The sequence below is a fragment of the Thalassophryne amazonica genome, chromosome 8, assembly GCF_902500255.1.
Source record: "Thalassophryne amazonica chromosome 8, fThaAma1.1, whole genome shotgun sequence".
NCBI lineage: Eukaryota > Metazoa > Chordata > Actinopteri > Batrachoidiformes > Batrachoididae > Thalassophryne > Thalassophryne amazonica.
In genome coordinates, this window is record NC_047110.1 from 12,592,480 (window position 1) to 12,616,827 (window position 24,348).

The following is a 24,348-nucleotide window of genomic DNA, read 5'->3' on the forward strand; positions in this document are numbered from 1 at the left end:
CACTGTGAGTGACTCCTTTAACATGATACAGAATCAAACCTTCCCTCAAAAATTAATTAACATAACATGTATAATAACATGTATAATAAAATATATACAGTGATGTCACTTCTTTTTTCACTGCAGAACAGTAAAAAATAAAAAGAAAGTGACATTTACAAGCTTATAATGAAGTATGTATCAGCATTAGTAATACATATTCTTTTGGTTTTTCACATTTTTGATCGTATTGGAGATGTTATATTGGATGCCCTTCCTAATACTGATCCAGACAGAGAAAGAATGGGGCACAGGATGCAGGAGCTGACAGTAAAACGTACCTTTGAGAGCGCTGTTGGAGGTGAGGTCAGGACCACGGCTGATGGGTGTGTGGGGGCCGCTGCCTGTGCTGCTGTCATCATGTTGCTCCAGATATTGAGGAGGCATCACCTGAAAGGTACAGATACAGACTACAACCCCAGCTAACTCAAACACAGAACTACATCTGTTATAATTAGCACTTAAAAAGAAAAAAGTGGATCTCTGAGAAACAAAGATTGTGCTGATACAGTATATACCGAAATGTTCATGCTCAAGTGCAACAATGACAAAATACTTTTTATTTTACGTTATGATTTGAGATGTACGAGGTCTGTGATAAAAGTAACGGACCTTATTATTTTTTTCAAAAACCATATGGATTTGAATCACGTGTAATTACATCAGACATGCTTGAACCCTCATGGGCATGTGAGAGTTTTTTCACGCCTGTCGGTTACGTCATTCGCCTGTGGGCAGTCTTTGAGTGAGGAGTGGCCCACCCTCTCGTCGTTTTTTCATTGTTTAGGAATGGCTCAGAGACTGCTGCTTTGTTTGATAAAAATTTTTTCAAAACCTGTAAGGCACAACTGAGTAGACACCATTCAATAAATTCAGCTGGTTTTCAGTAAAAATTTTAACGGCTGATGAGAGATTTTGGTCTGTAAGTGTCGCTTTAAAGACGGCCCACGGCGCCTGACGGCGAACTGCGCTTCGAGGCGGCAGCGTCTCGCCGTTTCAAGTTGAAAACTTGCACATTTCAGGCTCTGTTGACCCAGTAAGTCGTCAGAGAACAGAGAACTTTCAGAAGAAGTCGGCATGAGGAGTTTATTCGGACATTCCATTGTTAACGGACATTTTGTAATGAAAGAACGTGCGGGCAGAGTCGCATGTCGGGCCGGACCCGACCGCGGGAGGTCGCGACAGGAAAAACCTCCGTTGGAAACCTTAATGGGCAAGTTAGAACATGCCCAAGCTGTTAAACAATTTCTCAGTTACTCACTTGTTGAAAGCCATCAAAAGCCGCCTGAATTTTACAAATGGTTTTCAACACGGAGGTGTTTTTCCTGTCGCGGCGCACACAGATTCGTCGAGTCGTCACGGAAACGACTCGGCGAATTTGCGCGCACGTCTTTCATTACAAAATGTCCTTAAACAGTGGAATGTCCGTATAAAGTCCTCATGCCGGCCTCTTCTGAATCTTCTCTGTTCTCTCACGACGTCCTGGGTGAATTAAGCCTTAAATTAGGATGTTTTCAGGTCGAAACAGGCCGACGACAGCGCCTGGAAGCGCTGCGTGACGTCCCGCTCCGTGGGAAGTCCTTACAGCGACAGAAACACCCCATAATCTCTCATCAGCCGTTAAACTTTTCACCGAAAACCAGCTTAATTTCTCGAATAGTGTCCACTCGGATATCCCTCACAGGTCCAGAAAAATGTTGATAAAGCAACGCGCGCCGTCCGCAGCGGCTATTCAGACAAAGAGATTCTGACGGGCGGGGTGGAGCACTCCACAGGCGAATGACGTCACCGACGCGTGAAAAAACTCATGCATGCGCACGAGGGTTCAAGCTTGTCTAACGTAAAAACATATTAATCAAATTCATTTATTTTTTGAAAAAATAAAAAGGACCACTTTTTTCATCACAGACCTCGTATAAGCACACAGGCTGAATTGCCTTCATCAGTGAACCTGAACAGCAAAGTGTTTGTGTGTTGACCTCCTGGCAGGAAGGGATGCGGTCTTTGGCTTGGCGGAGGCTCTCCCAGAGAGGCGAGTCGCAGGTCCAGGCAAGGCTTTCCAATACCTGCTCCTCCACTTGGTTCAGGTGTTTAACTACTTCTCGATACAGACCCTGCTCCGAACGCACCAACACCTCTATGACCTGGACACATAAAGCACAACAAGTGTAACTGACAAGCAAATTTCTTGTAAGCTCAATAAACATCAATCGCCATGCCTTTGCTGTATTCCTAGACAAGGAATACAGCTGAGCACTCTGTCAGTCTGTACGTGCATGTGTGAAAGAAAAAACCGGTGCACTGCCAGGCACTGGGCTTCAAAGGGTTTCATTTGCCATGTCAATACATAATATCAATCAATCAGAGGGGCATCTACCCTTAACTTTCAACTGGGTTGCACTGGACACACGGCAATGTAGTATAGAGACAGCAGACACAAGTGAAATGTTTTCTGGCATGCTAATAATATATGGCCAACCTGACAGAGCGCAGACCAGACATGTCTCCAAGTAGTGAGGCAGATATATGAAAAAGATGTTCACTTCTGGCAGAAAGTGTGAAATTTTGCATACAGGGGTATTTTCAAATGCTGAATTCAAAAATTGCCGGATCCAAGAGGTTTAACCATTGGGTTGGCTGCTATCTTGAATTCCAATATGGCTGCTATGTTGAAACACTGATAGTCACTATCTTGAGACACAGGTTACTGAATTTTGGTACACAAGGGTATTTTGATATGCTGAATTAATAATACAGTTGTTAATATATGATAATTAATACATTAATTATTAATACATTAGTTATTAATTCACAATACAGTTAATTTAATTCTACTCTACATTTCACCTGTCACCAGATACCACAAGTCCTGAAGAATAAATAAAATCAAATCAATTTTATTTATATAGCGCCAAATCACAACAAACAGTTGCCCCAAGGCGCTTTATATTGTAAGGCAAGGTCATACAATAATTACAGAAAAACCCCAACGGGCAAAACGACCCCCTGTGAGCAAGCACTTGGCGACAGTGGGAAGGAAAAACTCCCTTTTAACAGGAAGAAACCTCCAGCAGAACCAGGCTCAGGGAGGGGCAGTCTTCTGCTGGGACTGGTTGGGGCTGAGGGAGAGAACCAGGAAAAATACATGCTGTGGAGGGGAGATCAATCACTAATGATTAAATGCAGAGTGGTGCATACAGAGCAAAAAGAGAAAGAAACAGTGCATCATGGGAACCCCCCAGCAGTCTACGTCTATAGCAGCATAACTAAGAGATGGTTCAGGGTCACCTGATCCAGCCCTAACTATAAGCTTTAGCAAAAAGGAAAGTTTTAAGCCTAATCTTAAAAGTAGAGAGGGTGTCTGTCTCCCTGATCCGAGTTGGGAGCTGGTTCCACAGGAGAGGAGCCTGAACGCTGAAGGCTCTGCCTCCCATTCTACTCTTACAAACCCTAGGAACTACAAGTAAGCCTGCAGTCTGAGAGCGAAGCGCTCTATTGGGGTGATATGGTACTATGAGGTCCCTAAGATAAGATGGGACCTGATTATTCAAAACCTTATAAGTAAGAAGAAGAATTTTAAATTCTATTCTGGAATTAACAGGGAGCCAATGAAGAGAGGCCAATATGGGTGAAATATGCTCTCTCCTTCTAGTCCCTGTCAGCATTCTAGCTGCAGCATTTTGAATTAACTGAAGACTTTTCAGGGAACTTTTAGGACAACCTGATAATAATGAATTACAGTACTCCAGCTGAGAAGAAATAAATGCATGAATTAGCTTTTCAGCATCACTCTGAGACAAGACCTTTCTAATTTTAGAGATATTGCATAAATGCAAAAAAGCAGTCCTACATATTTGCTTAATATGCGCATTGAAGGACATATCCTGATCAAAAATGACTCCAAGATTTCTCACAGTATTACTGGAGGTCAGGGTAATGCCATCCAGAGTAAGGATCTGGTTAGCTGGGTCAAGTGATGGCTTTTTAAGTAATGGTTTAATTACTACCACCTTAAAAGCCTGTGGTACACAGCCAACTAATAAAGATAGATTGAACATATTTAAGATCGAAGTATTAACTAATGGTAGGGCTTCCTTGAGCAGCCTGGTAGGAATGGGGTCTAATAGACATGTTGATGGTTTGGAGGAAGTAACTAATGAAAATAACTCAGACAGAACAATCGGAGAGAAAGAGTCTAGCCAAATACCAGCATTACTGAAGGCAGCCGAACATAAAGATATGTCTTTGGGATGGTTATGAATAATTTTTTTCTCTAATAGTTAAAATTTTATTTGCAAAGAAAGTCATGAAGTCATTACTAGTTAAAGTTAAAGGAATACTCGGCTCAATAGAGCTCTGACTCTTTGTCAGCCTGGCTATAGTGCTGAAAAGAAAACTGGGGTTGTTCTTATTTTCTTCAATTAGTGATGAATAGTAAGATGTCCTAGCTTTACGGAGGGCTTTTTTATAGAGCAACAGACTCTTTTTCCAGGCTAGATAATCTATCTCACTCACAGAGTTTAGGTAGCTACTCTGCACTGTGTTGGTATATGGCATTGAAGAACATAACAAAGAAGGAATCATATCCTTAAACCTTGTTACAGCGCTTTCAGAAAGACTTCTACTGTAATGAAACTTATTCCCCACTGCTGGGTAGTCCATTAAAGTAAATGTAAATGTTATTAAGAAATGATCAGACAACAGGGGGTTTTCAGGGAATACTGTTAAATCTTCAATTTCTATGCCATATGTTAGAACAAGATCTAAAGTGTGGTTAAAATGGTGGGTTGGCTCATTTACATTTTGAGCGAAGCTAACTGAATCTAATAATAGATTAAATGCAGTGTTGAGGCTGTCATTCTCAGCATCTATGTGGATGTTAAAATCACCCACTATAATTATCTTATCTGAGCTAAGCACTAAGCCAGACAAATGGTCTGAAAATTCACAGAGAAACTCACAGTAACGACCAGGTGGACGATAGATCACAACAAATAAAAGTGGTTTTTGAGACTTCCAATTTGGATGGACAAGACTAGGAGTCAAGCTTTCAAATGAATTAAAGCTCTGTCTGGGTCTTTGATTAATTAATAAGCTAGAGTGGAAGATTGCTGCTCATCCTCCTCCTCGACCCGTGCTTTGAGCATTCTGACAGTTAGTGTGACTCGGGGGTGTTGACTCATTTAAAATAACATAATCATCCTGCTGTAACCAGGTTTCTGTAAGGCAGAATAAATCAATATGTTGATCAATTATTATATCATTTACTAACAGGGACTTAGAAGAGAGAGTCCTAATGTTTAATAGACCACATTTAACTGTTTAAGTCTGTGGTGCAGTTGAAGGTGCTATATTACTTTTTCTTTATGAATTTTTATGCTTAAATTGATTTTTACTGGTTATTGGTGGTCTAGGAGCAGGCACCGTCTCTACGGGGATGGGGTATTGGAGGGATGGCAGGGGGAGAGAAGCTGCAGAGAAGTGTGTAAGACTACAACTCTGCTTCCTGGTCCCAACCCTGGATAGTCACGATTTGGAGGGTTTAATAAAATTGGCCAGATTTCTAGAGATGAGAACTGCTCCATCCAAAGTGGGATGGATGCCATCTCTCCTAACAAGACCAGGTTTTCCCCAGAAACTTTGCCAATTATCTATGAAGCCCACCTCATTTTTTGGACACCACTCAGACAGCCAGCAATTCAAGGAGAACATGGGGCTAAACATGTCACTCCCGGTCCGATTGGGGAGGGGCCCAGAGAAAACTACAGAGTCAGACATTGTTTTTGCAAAGTTACACACCGATTCAATATTAATTTTAGTGACCTCCGATTGGCGTAACCGGGTGTCATTACTGCCAACGTGAATTACAATCTTACCAAATTTACACTTAGCCTTAGCCAGCAGTTTAAAATTTCATTCAATGTCGCCTGCTCTGGCCCCCGGAAGACATTTGACTATGGTTGCTGGTGTCGTTAACTTCACATTTCTCAAAACAGAGTTGCCAATAACCAGAGTTTGATCCTCGGTGGGTGTGTCGCCGAGTGGGGAAAAACGGTTAGAGATGTGTACGGGTTGGTGGTGTACAGGGGCCTTCTGTTTAGAACTATGCTTCTTCCTCACAGTTACCCAGCCGGCCTGCTTTCCCGGCTGGGTAACTGTGAGTACCCCAGCTAAGCTGCCGTTAGCTGGGGGACAGCTAACGGCAGCTAAGCTACCTTGGTCTGCACCAACTACAGGAACCTGGCTAGCTGTAGGATTTTCCAAGGTGCGGAGCCAAGTCTCCAATTCGCCCAGCCTGGCCTCCAAAGCTACGAACAAGCTACACTTATTACAAGTACCGTTACTGCTAAAGGAGGCTGAGGAATAACTAAACATTTCACACCCAGCGCAGAAAAGTGGGGGAGAGACAGGAGAAGTCGCCATGCTAAACTGCCTAAGAGCTAATAGCTGCGCTAAGCTAGCGGATTCCTAAAAACACACAAGCCGCCGTTAGTTGTAGTCTTACACACCTCTCTGCAGCTTCTCTCCCCCTGCCATCCCCCCAATACCCCATCCCCGTAGAGACGGTGCCTGCTCCCAGACCACCAACAACCAGTAAAAATCTATTTAAGCATAAAAATTCAAAAAGAAAAAATAATATAGCACCTTCAACTGCACCACAGACTAAAACAGTTAAATGTGGTCTATTAAACATTAGGTCTCTCTCTTCTAAGTCCCTGTTAGTAAATGATATAATAATTGATCAACATATTGATTTATTCTGCCTTACAGAAACCTGGTTACAGCAGGATGAATATGTTAGTTTAAATGAGTCAACACCCCCGAGTCACACTAACTGTCAGAATGCTCATAGCACGGGCCGAGGGGGAGGATTAGCAGCAAACTTCCACTGCAGCTTATTAATTAATCAAAAACGGAGACAGAGCTTTAATTCATTTGAAAGCTTGACTCTTAGTCTTGTCCATCCAAATTGGAAGTCCCAAAAACCAGTTTTATTTGTTGTTATCTATCGTCCACCTGGTCGTTACTGTGAGTTTCTCTGTGAATTTTCAGACCTTTTGTCTGACTTAGTGCTTAGCTCAGATAAGATAATTATAGTGGGCGATTTTAACATCCACATAGATGCTGAGAATGACAGCCTCAACACTGCATTTAATCTATTATTAGACTCAATTGGCTTTGCTCAAAATGTAAATGAGTCCACCCACCACTTTAATCTTACTTTAGATCTTGTTTTGACTTATGGTATGGAAATTGAAGACTTAACAGTATTCCCTGAAAACCCCCTTCTGTCTGATCATTTCTTAATAACATTTACAAACTGATTTATTGTCTGTGGAGAAGGTGCTGGCAGAAGAGTCCTTCACCCTCATCAATGTGATATGCAGCACCTGTGGATGATGCTCACGTGCAACCTTAAAGACTTTCAGCTGAAGCAGATAATGAGATGGCGTTCTGCATTTAAGCCATGTGTGATTCAAGCAGAACTGCCGGGAACTCGACCTTGTGATGTTCATTTGTGAGACGCTGAGGACCGCGTCTGGGTTTGACACGTCGTGCCTGTGAAGGAGGATGGGTGAGGGACACATGCTGTCAGCACACATCAGAGGTGATTGATTGTCTGAATAAGTGTTAACAGTAATTTGGTATTTTGTTACGCAGTATATGTGAATATTGATGAGAGTTGTGCAGCTCGCTTCTCACGGCCGTGGCGTGCGGACAGATAATCCTCCACCTGTTGTGAGAAGCTGCTCATTTACATAAAGCTTAAATTCAGACCTGAATGTGTTGCTGATAGTATGTGCCTTTGAAGGATATTAGTTGTAGCTGCTGACTTACCTCACCTTTTCTATCCTTCACAGAGTCGGTTTGTCGTGTCCACCTGGGGGGTGTTTGGCGGTGAACGTGAGTCCAGAAGCCCCGGGCTTCGATCCCTTTGGGCGCTGGAGAGCGCGCCGTCCTTCACTCCGCCAGACAAACGCACTTTATGTTGTACACAATTATTGCACGAAAGGGGAATAAATGTTTTGTTTTTGGAACCGCTTTCTGGTTATTTAGTGCTGGGTTCAGTCAGACGCAGGTCCGCTCCTCAACACGCGTCGGCACATAACACTACCCAGCAGTGGGGAATAAGTACCATTACACTAGAAGTCTTTCAGAAAGCGCTGTAACTAGGTTTAAGGATATGATTCCTTCTTTATGTTCTCTAATGCCATATACCAACACAGGGCAGAGTAGCTACCTAAACTCTGTAAGTGAGATAGAGTATCTCGTCAATAGTTTTACATCCTCATTGAACACAACTTTGGATGCTGTAGCTCCTCTGAAAAAGAGAGCCTTAAATCAGAAGTGCCTGACTCTGTGGTATAACTCACAAACTCGCAGCTTAAAGCAGATAACCCGTAAGTTGGAGAGGAAATGGCATCTCACTAATTTAGAAGATCTTCACTAAGCCTGGAAAAAGAGTCTGTTGCTCTATAAAAAAAGCCCTCCGTAAAGCTAGGACATCTTACTACTCATCACTAATTGAAGAAAATAAGAACAACCCCAGGTTTCTTTTCAGCACTGTAGCCAGGCTGACAAAGAGTCAGAGCTCTATTGAGCTGAGTATTCCTTTAACTTTAACTAGTAATGACTTCATGACTTTCTTTGCTAATAACATTTTAACTATTAGAGAAAAAATTACTCATAACCATCCCAAAGACGTATCATTATCTTTGGCTGCTTTCAGTGATGCCGGTATTTGGTTAGACATTTTCTCTCCAATCGTTCTGTCTGAGTTATTTTCATTAGTTACTTCCTCCAAACCATCAACATGTCTATTAGACCCCATTCCTACCAGGCTGCTATTTATCTAATAGATTACAATTTGTTCATGTAAATGGGGAATCTTCTTCACAGACTAAGGTTAATTATGGAGTTCCACAAGGTTCTGTGCTAGGACCAATTTTATTCATTTTATACGTTTCCCTTAGGCAGTATTATTAGACGGCATTGCTTAAATTTTCATTGTTACGCAGATGATACCCAACTTTATCTATCCATGAAGCCAGAGGACATACACCAATTAGCTAAAGTGCAGGATTGTCTTACAGACATAAATACATGGATGACCTCTAATTCCCTGCTTTTAAACTCAAATAAAACTGAAGTTATTGTACTTGGTCCCACAAATCTTAGAAACATGGTGTCTAACCAGATCCTTACTCTGGATGGCATTACCCTGACCTCTAGTAATAATGTGAGAAATCCTGGAGTCATTTTTGATCAGGATATGTCATTCAATGCGCATATTAAACAAATATGTAGGACTGCTTTTTTGCATTTGCGCAATATCTCTAAAATTAGAAAGGTCTTGTCTCAGAGTGATGCTGAAAAACTAATTCATGCATTTATTTCCTCTAGGCTGGACTATTGTAATTCATTATTATCAGGTTGTCCTAAAAGTTCCCTGAAAAGCCTTCAGTTAATTCAAAATGCTGCAGCTAGAGTACTGACAGGGACTAGAACGAGAGAGCATATCTCACCCATATTGGCCTCTCTTCATTGGCTTCCTGTTAATTCTAGAATAGAATTTAAAATTCTTCTTCTTACTTATAAGGTTTTGAATAATCAGGTCCCATCTTATCTTAGGGACCTCATAGTACCATATCACCCCAACAGAGCGCTTCGCTCTCAGACTGCAGGCTTACTTGTAGTTCCTAGGGTTTGTAAGAGTAGAATGGGAGGCAGAGCCTTCAGCTTTCAGGCTCCTCTCCTGTGGAACCAGCTCCCAATTCAGATCAGAGAGACAGACACCCTCTCTACTTTTAAGATTAGGCTTAAAACTTTCCTTTTTGCTAAAGCTTATAGTTAGGGCTGGATCAGGTGACCCTGAACCATCCCTTAGTTATGCTGCTATAGACTTAGACTGCTGGGGGGTTCCCATGATGCACTGAGTGTTTCTTTCTCTTTTTGCTCTGTATGCACCACTCTGCATTTAATCATTAGTGATTGATCTCTGCTCCCCTCCACAGCATGTCTTTTTCCTGGTTCTCTCCCTCAGCCCCAACCAGTCCCAGCAGAAGACTGCCCCTCCCTGAGCCTGGTTCTGCTGGAGGTTTCTTCCTGTTAAAAGGGAGTTTTTCCTTCCCACTGTTGCCAAGTGCTTGCTCACAGGGGGTCGTTTTGACCGTTGGGGTTTTTCCGTAATTATTGTATGGCCTTGCCTTACAATATAAAGCGCCTTGGGGCAACTGTTTGTTGTGATTTGGCGCTCTATAAATAAAATTGATTTGATTTGATTTATACATGCTTCCCTTAGGCAGTATTATTAGAAAGCATTGCTTAAATTTTCATTGTTACGCAGATGATACCCAGCTTTATCTATCCATGAAGCCAGAGGACACACACTAATTAGTTAAACTGCAGGAATGCCTTACAGACATAAAGACATGGATGACCTCTAATTTCCTGCTTTTAAACTCAGATATAACTGAAGTTATTGTACTTGGCCCCACAAATCTTATAAACATGGTGTCTAACCAGATCATTACTCTGGATGGCATTACCCTGATCTCCAGTAATACTGTGAGAAATCTTGGAGTTATTTTTGATCAGGATATGTCCTTCAATGCGCATATTAAGCAAATATGTAGGACTGCTTTTTTACATTTGCCCAATATCTCTAAAATTAGAAAGGTCTTGTCTCAGAGTGAATAAAATTGATTTGATTTGATTTGACAAAGTGAATAATGTGTGAATAATTTAGAGGTGATTCAGCAGAGAGAGTGCTTTAATTAAGGCACATGAAGATTACACTGTGAAATAAATCGTTATCTAGTTATCTAGATCAATCTAACTACGCAGATTCAACAGCTAACAGATACAGCAAAACACCGCTGTGCTGCGGAACAGGAAGTGATACAATACCGCAGTGAGAGCCAACCACCAGTAGAGGCCAGTAGAGATCAGTGGCCAGTTAAGCCCATAATTTTACTTCTGGGTTCCTTGGGAAAAGTGTTTGGATCCAGTAAAATCTGAAATCAGCATACTTCAAAGACTCTGTATGCAAATTTACATACTTTTAGCTGGATGTAAACATCTCTGGCAATTTTTTTTTTTACATATCTGCCTCTCTAAAGGCTTTATGATGTGATACAGTACACAGCAGGTCTTTCTTCCAAGAATGTTTACCCTTGTGTGTTTCAACAACAGAGTCAGTACAAGTGCAATCACTGCCTTTTACAGATGCACACGTCTGCATTTTCATGCAAAGTCATCAATGTGTGCATCATATCAGCAGTCACTGTACCATTTCTGAATAGATGCTTCACAGAAATCTCGCACGTTATTTTAACGTCTCAGTTAGCAACACAAGATCAAGTATTCATGACTGTGTTGATCCATGCACATGCGATAATAATTGATGTATTTTAATGCTAATTATTCCTCTCGTTCGGTGAATCAGCAGGTGAATTTACGGAATGCACCTTACTCTGCATTTCTCGCCATTTCTCGGCGTGTGCTGTACATTTTAGGAAAAGCAGTAACATCCTGATGGTCGACAGACAGACAGACAGGAACGCTGCTACATCTGATAACGAAGCTTATGACCTTTTATTCGAAAGTGATGGCTCAAATTTACATAGAATATACAGAGAGGAGGCAAGATTTTGGATCTTGATGTGCGCGGAGTTTGTTCTCTGTAATGGACCAGCACTCTGTTTTAAACCCATTATAACTCCCAACGTGAAGGTGCACGTGGACCTCTTCACTGTTTTTCAGGCTGCGTTCATAATGAGCGTGCACATGCATTAAGTCTTCTCACAGTGGAGAGCGCCTGCTGCTTTTACTGTGAGTGTATCAAAATGAACAGTTATCACTTAAAAACGAGTTATCATAACACGACATCATACTTATGTAAACTTTTCAATTAATCTCCGGCTCCGTTCTTAATGTTAGCTGTTAGGTCTGATTTTGGCTACCTTTGTGCCCTCTGTTCATAGTTTGTGTTCTGACCTGTCTATTTCCTATGCTCTGTGTGGCATTCAGTGTGTGTGTGTGTGTGTGTGTGTGTGTTTCACTCCTGTCAGTCATTCGTGTGGTCCCTCCTGGCAGTTTGCCCATGGTCAAGTGTCTGTGGTCAGTCTGTTCTTCTTTTATGTGATCAGTCCTCTGTGTGAGTTGTCATTATATTCCTCAGGTCTCGTGTTCACCATGTCGTTGTATTTTTGTGCTCATCAGTTGTCTTTATCTGTTCAATAGATTTATCTTGTGTTCTGTTAACTGTTGAGTTCCACGTTGATTTTTGTACTTGTGGTTCTGGATTTAGTTCTTGGTTATGGTTCAGTTCTTTCTGTAGTGTGATTACTGAATGCCTCTTTTTATGTGTTAGTTTCATGTCACTTTTGCCTCTGTTTGCACTTACACACGTTTTGCGTTCTACATTTGTCCTCCATTTTTGTTCATCAGTTGAGTTAGTATTTAAGTAGCATCAGGTTCACTGTTCTTTGCTGGCTCCTTGCATCTGACCCCCTGCTCATGTTGTTCATGCTGTTCCTAAGTACCTTGACCCTTGTTTACCTCCTTTGTGACTATAGATTTCTCTTTGTTTGGACCACCTTATCTTGTTTTGTTTGGAGTTGTTTTTCCACATCACCTCTTTGGATTGATACTCACCTTTGGAACATTAAAACCTCTTGGTTTTGCACTACCCCTTTTGTCATTTTTGCCACCTGCAAATTGGGTTCATTCAGACTTTGTTAAAAACATAACAGTTAGCAGCTACATTCAGAGTGGCCGTTGTTTTTTGAGGGTGTTTGTCAGGAAAATGATCATTTCTCTACATTGATTACAGACACTGCAGCGGGTCTGTAATCAATTTTTCTGCAGCGCGGCTTTGCTTTGAACCATGAACCAATTGAAGCAGCGATTCGCAGATCGAAGCAGTGCTTCGACCTGCTGCTTCATTGATTCATTGTTTTATTTCGCTTTATCTTAATTTTTCCACGCTAAAACCCTAAAGAGCATATGTCTGTGAGTAATATTTACCTTTTTTATGTTAAACCGACCTGTTACGGTCTTCTGAAACAGTTGATAGATGTATTTTATAACTTAAAAACAGGACTGATGCTAAAGCGTTAGCATGTCTATGGCATTTTCAATGTTAAAGTTAGCATTAAGCTGTTCGCATGTCAGCATAGGGATGGGTATCGAGAACCGGTTCCTGTCGGGTATCGTTAAGAAATGATTCGATCCACCGACATCAATAACCTTTTTATTTAATGATTCCCTTATCGGTCCTTCAGAGTGGCCGTTGTTTTTGGGGGTGTTTGTCAGGAAAATTATAATTTTAGTGCTTCGATCATTGCTTCGTGGATTCATTTTTTTCTTTCGCTTTCCCCCGCTAAAACCCTAAAGAGCATATGGCTGTGAGTATTATTTACCTTTTTTATGTTAAACTGACCTGTTATGGTCTTCTGAAACAGTTGATAGATGTATTTTATAACTTAAAAACGGGACCGATACTAACACGTTACCATGTCTATGGCATTTTCAATGTTAAAGGTAGCATTAAGCAGTTGCAGCTGTCAAGCTTTTGTTGTCGTAAAAGAGTCAAATGTATTACAAATTGGAATATTTCTTAAATTTATTTTTGTTTATATATTAATATTAATAGCAAGCACAAAAATAATAGTAATAATAACTAATCTAATGATTATATACAATTTTAGAGAAAGAGACAGAAAGAACCTGAATAACAACACAGTAGAAAATATAAAACCAACTAACAATGAACATACATAAATAAATAAATACATACATACATGCAGAAATAAATAAGTGTTTCCTGTGAACACCTAGTGACTCTTACACCTCCACTTCATCCCTGTCTTATTTAAGTTTAATGACAGTTTGTTTCGGTCAAACCATATTTTCAATGTGTTAATTTAGATAAAGCGAAATAAAACAATGAATCAATGAAGCAGCAGGTCGAAGCACTGCTTCGATCTGCGAATCGCTGCTTCAATTGGTTCAAGGTTCAAAGCAAAGCCGCGCTGCAGAAAAATTGATTACAGACCCGCTGCAGTGTCTGTAATCAATGTAGAGAAATGATCATTTTCCTGACAAACACCCTCAAAAAACAACGGCCACTCTAAATGTAGCTGCTAACTGTTATGTTTTTAACAAAGTCTGAATGAACCCAATTTGCAGGTGGCAAAAATGACAAAAGGGGTAGTGCAAAACCAAGAGGTTTTAATGTTCCAAAGGTGAGTATCAATCCAAAGAGGTGATGTGGAAAAACAACTCCAAACAAAACAAGATAAGGTGGTCCAAACAAAGAGAAATCTATAGTCACAAAGGAGGTAAACAAGGGTCAAGGTACTTAGGAACAGCATGAACAACATGAGCAGGGGGTCAGATGCAAGGAGCCAGCAAAGAACAGTGAACCTGATGACTTCCTCCAGAACTATCTGCCAAGCTAGAAAACTGCTGCATCCTAGTAAGAGCAGAATACTACTGGAATGAATTTGAATAAGGAAAGTTGGGTTGTTTTTTTTTTCTCACCTAAATGGATGCTGTACTCACTGCAGTTTATTGTCTGGAATAGTCCCAGAATTTTGGGTTTCAGCTTTTTTTGTTTTTCACCACTTTCATCCCTGACTATGTGAAATCGTGAGTCACTTTTGTGCGGATTATTACGTTACGGATTACGTTTTGTTTATTTTTATTTATGTCCAGAGATCAAGGATACAGTGACCAATTTCATATTTATTTTCTTTAAGACTCAATGAAATACATAGAAAACCTGTAAAGCCTACTTTTAGTACAAAATTCACAAGAGGTATCGGTAAGGGAATTGATAAGGAACCGAATTGATAAGCAGAATCGATAATGGCATCGATATCTATAAAATCTTATCAATACCCATCCCTAGTCGATCGGGAGGTCTGGGCGGCTTTGCTTGAGCTGCTGCCCCCGCGACCTGACCTCGGATGAAGCGGACGAAAATGGATGGATGGATGCCTTACATACAATTTGTACATGTTCATAAAGCTCCCCTATTACTCAGTCAATCAAAAACAATATTTACATTTTAACGGCATCTGCAGTAGGTCTTGCGAGCATGTGTGCATGTACATGACCTTTTCACAAGAGCATAAGGAATATGTCAAAGAGGATATATTTAAATACAAACAAAACAGAGTTTTAAAGCTAGCTACCAGCCTGTGACGTCACTATGCTAACGTCCATGAAATGTCTTGTAAATAAGTTCTGAAGTGTTATTAGGTTCCAAAAACTGCATTTTTAGTTTTAGAAGTGATTATTTCTCACTAGCTTTTACATAATATATGAGAGACATGTATATAAACACACAAAACAAAGCGATTTTGGAGAGAGCAGCCACTAATGCCGCGGTGCAGCTCTCTGATTGGCTGCCACCCGCATCACAAACACAAAATGGTTAAGACTGAAACAGAGTGTGACTTTTTATCCTTTTAAAATATGTCAAGGTTTGCCATCTTTGAACTTATCCAAGGTCTGTGTCCCAAGAATGTTCCCTGTAAATTTGAAGACTTGGGCAGTAATAGGACTGGACTTATGTTGAGCACAGACAGACGGAAGCAAAGCCTTTGAAATACCTGATGGCCATATTTGATGGCCTTGAGTGATTAAAAAACTAAGAAATCACATATGCATAAGTATTCATAGCCTCAGCTTAATACTTTGTCAATGCACCTTTGGCAGCAATTACAGCCTCAAGTCTTCTTGAATATGATGCCATAAGCTTGGTGCACCTATTTCTTGATGCACCTTTTCTAAAGCCTAGGCATGGTGGCTACCAAACTACCACTGCTTGTAATTATGCATTTTTTAAAAATTCAAATGTGTTTAAGTTCAATTTATTTCATTTAAAAAAAAATCTAAAATGCAGACTCACATTCACCATTGTTTGAAAGTCTATGAATGTAAGGGGGTGCACTGGTACCTTGGTGTGGTGTTTTGATACTTTATAGGAGTAATATGATGTATACTATAGGATAGTGTGTACTGATATTTGATTGAGATGACAGGGTGGAGGGATACCTTATAGAAGTGATATGCAGGGATCTGGAAGATGCTGATCATGTTGGGGAAATCCCCAGGAGGTCTGTAGGAGAAAATGACGATCTCTAGACAGCAGGCCAGCAGAGAGCGATGAAACATGTCTTGTTCCAAAATACACTGCAACACACATACTTTAATCATTCAACCTTTTAAGCTGGGAAGCAATTTAGTCTCAGAAAAGGAAAGGAGCCGGAATTTGCATGGTATTTGTTTCCTGCTATATTAGGGAAAAAAAAAAAATCAGATATTTGTTTTACAACATAATTATAAACTAAGAAGCATTCAATCAAGATATTTTGAATAACAAGTCTTGCAGCACTTGATTTCTTTCATCATTCATATACGAGGTCTGTCCGTAAAGTATAGGTCCTTTTTATTTTTTTCAAAAACTATATGGATTTCATTCATATGTTTTTACGTCAGACATGCTTGAACCCTCGTGCGCAGGCGTGAGTTTTTCCACGCCTGTCGGTGACGTCATTCGCCTGTGAGCACTCCTTGTGGGAGGAGTCGTCCAGCCCCTCGTCGGAATTCCTTTGTCTGAGAAGTTGCTGAGAGACTGGCGCTTTGTTTGATCAAAATTTTTTCTAAACCTGTGAGACACATCGAAGTGGACATGGTTCGAAAAATTAAGCTGGTCTTCAGTGAAAATTTTAACAGCTGATGAGAGATTTTGAGGTGATTCTGTCGCTTTAAGGACTTTTCACAGTGCGAGACGTCGCGCAGCGCTCTCAGGCAGCGTCATCAGCCTGTTTCAAGCTTAAAACCTCCACATTTCAGGCTCTGTTGATCCAGGACGTCGTGAGAGAACAGAGAAGTTTCAGAAGAAGTTGGTTTCAGCATTTTATCCGGATATTCCACTGTTAAAGGAGATTTTTTTAATGAAAGACGTGCGGGCGGATTGCAGCGTCGGCTTGCAGCCACCGCGACGCTCCGTCACGGGAAAAACACCTCTGTTGGAAGCCTTGAGGACAAGTTGGAACATCGCCAGCTGATAAACAATTTCTCATATACTCACTCCACTGAAAGCCATCAAAAGCCAACTGGATTTTAACAAATGGTTATCAACACGGAGGTGTTTTTCCTGTGCCGCCGCGCCGCGTCGGCTGCGTCCCGACGCGCGGACCTGTCCGCACATCTTTCATTAAAAAAATCTCCTTTAACAGTGGAATATCCGGATAAAATGCTGAAACTGACTTCTTCTGAAACGTCTCTGTTCTCTCACGACGTCCTGGATCAATAGAGCCTGAAATGTGGAGGTTTTAAGCTTGAAACAGGCTGATGACGCTGCCTGAGAGCGCTGCACGACGTCTCGCACCGTGAAAAGTCCTTAAAGCGACAGAATCACCTCAAAATCTCTCATCAGCTGTTAAAATTTTCACTGAAAACCAGCTTAATTTTTCGAACCATGTCCACTTCGATGTGTCTCACAGGTTTAGAAAAAATTTTGATCAAACAAAGCGCCAGTCTCTGGACGACTCCTCCCACAAGGAGTGCTCACAGGCGAATGACGTCACCGACAGGCATGGAAAAACTCATGCATGCGCACGAGGGTTCAAGCATGTCTGACGTTAAAACATATGAATGAAATCCATATAGTTTTTGAAAAAAATAAAAAGGACCTATACTTTACGGACAGCCCTCGTAAATCTCAAGAGTTTTCCGACACATGGATGATTGATTAATTGATCCTTTGAATGTGCATCTATAAGTCTTGGGTTCTTTGATGACAATTTCATGCCAATATTGAATTTCTACACTACACCTTCTGGTGGCGCTGTCATGCAAATCAATTCTGAAACTCACCCAAAAATGGAAGAAGAAACTCCAGCAATTTTTTCATCTTGGTTTCCAGTTACTTTTAAAGTGGTTCATCATGGCAGAACATGTCGATTGAGTGCTTGCTGGAGAATGTTGCCACTCAACACCACCTTCTTCACCTTCTCTTCACTTGAACAATTTTTGACTGACGTGCATTTGTGTCCCACTGACAGCAGTCCATGTTGTTTAAAAAATTACCAGCAACATGGTGGATTCTGTTGACTGTCTAACGGTTAAAGTGGTGAGCTTCAGACCAGTGGATCCTTGGGTCAAATCCCCATCAGACCAGAAAACACTAAGGGTAACGGGCTTTATACCAGTGTGCAGCACGCTGACATCAGTGTGTATAAATACATGAAGACAAAGTGCTTTGAGCTTCTGATTGAGATGGGAATGTGCCATATAAATCTACCATTTAAGAATAAACCTTCTGATAGTAATGTCTTCTTGGCACTATAAATGTAATGTTATCACCGATTTCACATTATTCACACAGTCACCCAGTGATGTTTCTTGTTTTAACTGAACAGTCATCTCAGTTATTCAGTTCAAAAGTAGTAAGTTAGATGACATCCACTTTTTGAGTGCAACCAGACAAACGTCCAGTAATGTGAGAGCCATTACCCACATAGTGAGTATATTCTAACAGCTGTACTCACAGAAATGTCAGCATCCCCCAGGATCATCTTTTCTCGCTCGATGATGGACTCCAGAATCCTGAAGTACAGTGCTTCTGCCAGGTGAAAATATTTCACTGCAATATCTACAAGGAAAGGTTTATTTAGTTGGTGAGAGAGTAGCGTGTCAGTATTAAACCCTGTTTAGGTTTTCTTAAAATGTGCATGCACCTTTTCCCATTTCCTGGTTCTCTTCCTGACCGCCTTCATAATGTTGTGTAAAACACTCAAACATTTCCTTGAGGCGTTTGTTGACGGCATCACTGGGGTCTCTAGCACATGACCTAGAACCAAAAACAGTACAGGGACAGTTTCTGCATTTGCACTTTAACAGATTGTACACAAGAGTGCAGAAATTACTTTTACAGAATTTCAAAACATTTGTTCAGCTGAGAAATAGATTTTGTTAGCAGCATTTTGCACATGTGCTGCTGAGACTGTGTTGTGTTCTATGAGAAATTCCCTCTGATGTGATGGCATGCATAAGATGAACAGCCTGCAAAACTCTAAATATCAATGCATATTCATCTCAGAAATTTGGGGTTGTGACTGATACATGTGACAAACAGTGAACTTCCTACTTTGAGACACCAGGTGTGGGAGGGCTGGAGGTTTGGACCAAACTCATGCCTAAACGTGCGCCAACATCACGTTATCATTGTGCTATCACAGCACTACGTGGCTTAGTGTGGCTGATGAGAGCCATTTGAGGCTGTAATGACAGGTCAGTCGTGGCTCACTAGAGGCTGCTACGTGGCAGATGCGGGGCACAGAGAGGCACACAGAGGCACCTTAGTAGTTGGCTTATTATTTGGTGGGACCCAGGCTTTAAGGCCACTGCTGATTGTTTAAAAATATGTTAGCTTTGAACAAATATTTCTTGGGAATATAATCATACTGTAAAGGTAGACTGACACAGCCAGACTAATTGTGGTAAACTAAAAGTGGTTTACCATGCAAATTTAAAGATGTAGTACTTTCCGATTTTTTTTTTTTTTTTTTTTTTACCATTTCACTCTTTTTTTAACATTTATTCTTCATTATTATTCACAGATCACATTACACAGCCAATATTGGTCATCAGGAGAAAGGAATAAAAGGAAAGGAGAAACAACAGCATAAAAAAACCTTGCTGTTACAAACAATACTATTACTGTGCAATGTTTAATAAAGTGCTGAGAACAAAACTGCAACATGTATTTTGTGTATTTGTAAAAGGACAAGACCAAGAAAGAGAGAAAGAAGAAAAAACCCCCAATAATATTAAATACTACCCAATGAACAGTAAATCAAAAAGGGATGTATGGGTTAATAACAGGAAGTGGATTCTTTTGTAGGGACAAATACAGTTATATTGTTTCATTTTGAGATATGTATATAGTACATACAAGACCGAACAATCCTTTTAAACCAACGAAAATTAGCCAATGATGTTAAAGGGCAGAGAAGGAAGAGATGATTTAATTTATTAATTCTGTAGGATGTGCCTGTACTTTTCGTACATAGTAGACCCATTTTGACCATGACCTTGTGAATTTATTCATTTGTAGACGGAGTGAGGAGGTAATCTTTTCCATTATATAAATTTCATTAACAATATCCGTCCATTCCTCTATTGGGGGGGGAGTCGGGATGTAGCCAGTGTCAGGTGATGGTTTTCTTGCCAGCAGAAATCAGAACACCGAATAAGTATTTGCTGAATTGGCCTGTGAGAAAGTTAACTTCTCCCATAATAAGTGTTTTGAAATGAAATGGTATTTTTATATGGAACATGTTTTCTAATATTTCGTGTATCTCAGACCAACAACTTAAAATTACTGGACATTCCCAAAATATATGCCAGCGATTAGCATCCCGACTCCCGCACAACCTCCAGCACAATGGATCTCCTCCTGCAAAGTGAACTTTCTGCTTAGGGGGTCACAAAGAATCTGATTAGACATTTCCATGCAAATTCTCTCCATGTATGTGAGTTGGTGCATTTCCATTGAAACTCACAGTAATTGTCCCATTCCTCTCTGGAAATTTCAAAATTACATTCCTTCTCCCAGTTATCTTTAATGTAATCTGTAGAATAAGATTTTTTATTCATAAAGCTCTTATATAATCTAGATATCGTACCCTTGCCTTGTTCCGATGAATAAGCACGTAATATCTCTTTTAGTATTGGATCATCAGGATCCACTGTAAAATTTGTAATCACCTGGTTGAAATAATTACGTAGTTGTAAATATCTGTAAAAGTCTTGCTTTTCCAGAGAGTGTTCCCTTTTCAGAATCTCAAAACTTTTAAGTTGTCCTTTATTTGTTATCGAGTGAAATGTTGTTATTCCCTTGATTAGCTAGCATTTAAATCTAGAGTCCAGTTGGTTCGGTTTGAACCACCATCTAATTATTCCTAACTTGTCGTGCAATTTATATGCATCTTTAACAGAGTTCCAGATTTTAATTTCAAATTTTGTCCATGGATTTTGCAATTTGCTTAAGCAATTGCCCAGGTCTTTATTACCCAATAGGGTGCATCAAAATACACTTTTTCAACATATTGATCTGTCTGGGTGATAAAAGTGTTCCATTCTATGATCAAACAACACATGCAAAATATTTTTGCAACCCGTGGTGTTCTACAGGTCCAACGGGCCAATGGTATTTTACGCTTAAACAAGGATTTATGTGGTCAGTCCATGTCATTTCCACCAAGCTCTCCCATGTCATCTCTTGGATTGTTTTCATCATTTATTGGAATAATTTACACAGTAATATTGAAATAAATTACTGAGATCCATATTTCTATCATATTGGCGAGGTGCTTCTTAGCCAAATATTCAGTGATCTTAAACTGGAGGTGTCACACTCACCAGAGGTTGCCTTGTTTGCCTGTCTGAGGGACAATTAGAACCTGCTGCCACATGATAACCACGGCTCATTGTCCCATTATATTTCTGGTGATGATGAACCACCTTTCTTGGACAAGTTGCGTACAGAACTCTCTGCATCTGCTACAGAAGTGCTAAACTACAAGTGAGGTGACTACCGTGAGTTTGTGCAGCTGTGTCTTGTGTATCTGGGAGCAGCTGGGGCAGAGCAGACTTCAGTAACCTTGCAACGACCAGGAGCACTGCACAAGGCCCGATGGTTGGCCAAGCTGCTCTACATTCTCAAGCTGGCCTTGTTGGAGCAGCACATAACATCTCTTCCCCAGGGCACAATCACCAAGCGGCAGCAGGTGCCAAAGATTCGAGCATTTGCCAACTTCATTACACACATCTATGCAACATGGTGGCTGACCTGCGACACAGCTGTAAATGCTGCCTGGAATGACCTCAAACTCTACCACCACCTACATGCTTACAACGCTGTTGATTCTGGCATTGCTGCATCTGCAATCAAGGCACTGGAGAGGCACCTCTGGTATATGACTACTAAGTGACTACTAGACCATCACCTCCTCGACAAGACTATCAGCTCCTGACAAGACCATCACCTCGCTGACTAGACCATCACCATACTCTCACACAGGTTGGGACAGTTATTAAGGTCTTTCATGTCATCTGTAAGATTTCATGAAGTAAATTCACTATATCTGCCATGGAATCCTTAAAAAATAAAAATTACCAGCAACAAAATTAGCTGTAATTTAACAATAGACGAGAGAAATAAAGGCGCGTCCTAATAATATTTCAGCACAAATTAAATTGTGTCAATTTTGGGGGAAAATCAGAAGGGACTACATCTGATGTATGTTGGCTCACTGGCATAGGTTTTACTGATGATGGTTCAGCCCAGTCTCACATTTTTTTGTTCATCCAAGGACTCTAAACTTTGAGATGTGATGTTCCCAGCTCTGATAAAGAAGCAGTGCATCCCGCTGTACATCTTCAATGCAAAAAAAAACAAAAAACGAAGGCAGGAATGTGGCAAGAGCTACACATAACAGAACGCATACATTAAAAGCAAACATACGCAGCTGCAAGCAAATCTACAAATGCAACGACGTGAAAAACTGAGTATGTGCGTGTTTTGGGTGTACAGACAGTGATTAGAGTTTTGGTATTTGAAAGATTTGAGAAATATTTGGCGTGTTTGCAGTGTGTATTTAACGTGTGTTTAGTGTGGTGGTATTTTTTTTTTTTTTTTTGTAAAAATTAGGCCTCTTATGAATGTTTAGTACTTCAGTTTTTTTTTTAATTGGAGCAAGACAAAGCGAGCAGAGTGTCATCAGTCTGAACCAGACAGTGAGGATTCTGATGAAGGAGATGATCCCTCTTTTGTTCTGGACGAGGAACCAGAGCACCGACTTGCACACAGATGTCCACAGTGGGCCAGATCATGCACTTCTGTTTGCAGTTTCTGCAGGACTCAGGCGCTACAGAGCTCCATCCCAGCACCGAGTCCTGGAATGCAGAGATGCAGACACACACTGCTCCAGCTGTGGCTCCAGGAGCATTTCATTTAAAGCGTGGCGATCAATGTTAGCTTCAGATTTGTTTTGTTCCTCTTTCATTCCTTCTGCACTCTTCACAGGCTATTTGGTGAAAAAGCTCATTCATTTACCTTTTCTCAACAATTTATGACTTTTTTGCTTTTTTCCCTTCGTTCAGGAATCGTCATATGCTGTGCGACCGGGCCTTAAGACTTCTCTCTGAATTCAGTCACCATCCAAGACTCAGGGCGATTCTGATGCACAGTGGGAGGTAATGGACTAGTAGTTAAGTGCTGGGCTGGAGACCGGAGGATCCTCAGTTCGAATCCCAGCCTGACCTTGGGTAAGGTCCTGAATCCCCTAGTTGCTCCCGGTGTGTAGTGAGTACCTTGTATGGCAACACCCTGACATCGGGGTGAATATGAGGCATTATTGTAAAGCGTTTTGAGCATCTGATGCAAATGGAAAAGTGCTATATAAATGCAGTCCATTTACAGCACCAGCACATGCTCCCAGACCTGACCTGAGGACTTACTTTACTGTAGTTGCGGTATTTTGGAAGTGAATGACAATGTCAAAGTTAATGAGGATTTTGTTGGGAATCCTCTCTAGCATTACACATGTGAAATTACACTGTTTATAAAGCAAATGCATGGATAAGAAAACAATACAAAGGTCATTTAGGTAACTGAAATGGCAGTAAGACTCTGAAGGTGTCTTTAGAACAATGCTATAAATAATATCTGAAAAATATTTTACTGATTGAAAGTGTACGGTGCATCCAGAAAGTATTCACAGCACTTCACTTTTTCCACATTTTATGTTACAGCCTTATTCCAAAATTGAGTAAATTCATTTTTTTCTCAAGGTTCTACTCACGACACCCCATAGTGACAACATGAAAAAAGTATTTTTTAAAATTTGCAAATTTATTAAAAATAAAAAACTAAGAAATCACATATACATACATATTCACACCCTTAGCTCAATACTTTGTTGATGGACCTTTGGCAGCAATTACAACCTCACATCTTCCTGAATATGATGCCACAAGCTTGGTGCACATATCTTTGGGCAGTTCAGATCAGATCTCTCCAGAGATGTTCAATCAGATTCAGGTCTGGGCTCTGGCTGGGCCACTCAAGGACATTCACAGAGTTGTCCTGAAGCCACTCTTTTGATATCTTGGCTGTGTGCTTTGGGTCATTGTCCTGCTGAAAGATGAACCATTGCACCAGTCTGAGGTCTGGAGTGACTAGTCTCCCAGTTCCTCCCGCTAAAAACATCCCCACAGCAT

General features: G+C 40.6%; 1 protein-coding gene across 2 annotated transcripts in view; it reads right to left on the bottom strand.

Annotated features, from left to right (window-relative positions):
* The window catches only part of rbl2 (retinoblastoma-like 2 (p130)), a 212,382-nt gene that overhangs the window by 31,466 nt on the left and 156,568 nt on the right, over positions 1-24,348 (bottom strand). For both annotated transcript variants that reach the window (XM_034175745.1, XM_034175744.1), the window contains exons 10-14: positions 18,801-18,913; positions 18,612-18,715; positions 16,111-16,248; positions 2,019-2,183; positions 321-429 (exon numbers count right to left, since the gene is read on the bottom strand). In XM_034175745.1, coding sequence (XP_034031636.1) covers positions 321-429; positions 2,019-2,183; positions 16,111-16,248; positions 18,612-18,715; positions 18,801-18,913 — 629 coding nt within the window. The remainder of the gene's footprint in view (positions 1-320; positions 430-2,018; positions 2,184-16,110; positions 16,249-18,611; positions 18,716-18,800; positions 18,914-24,348) is intronic.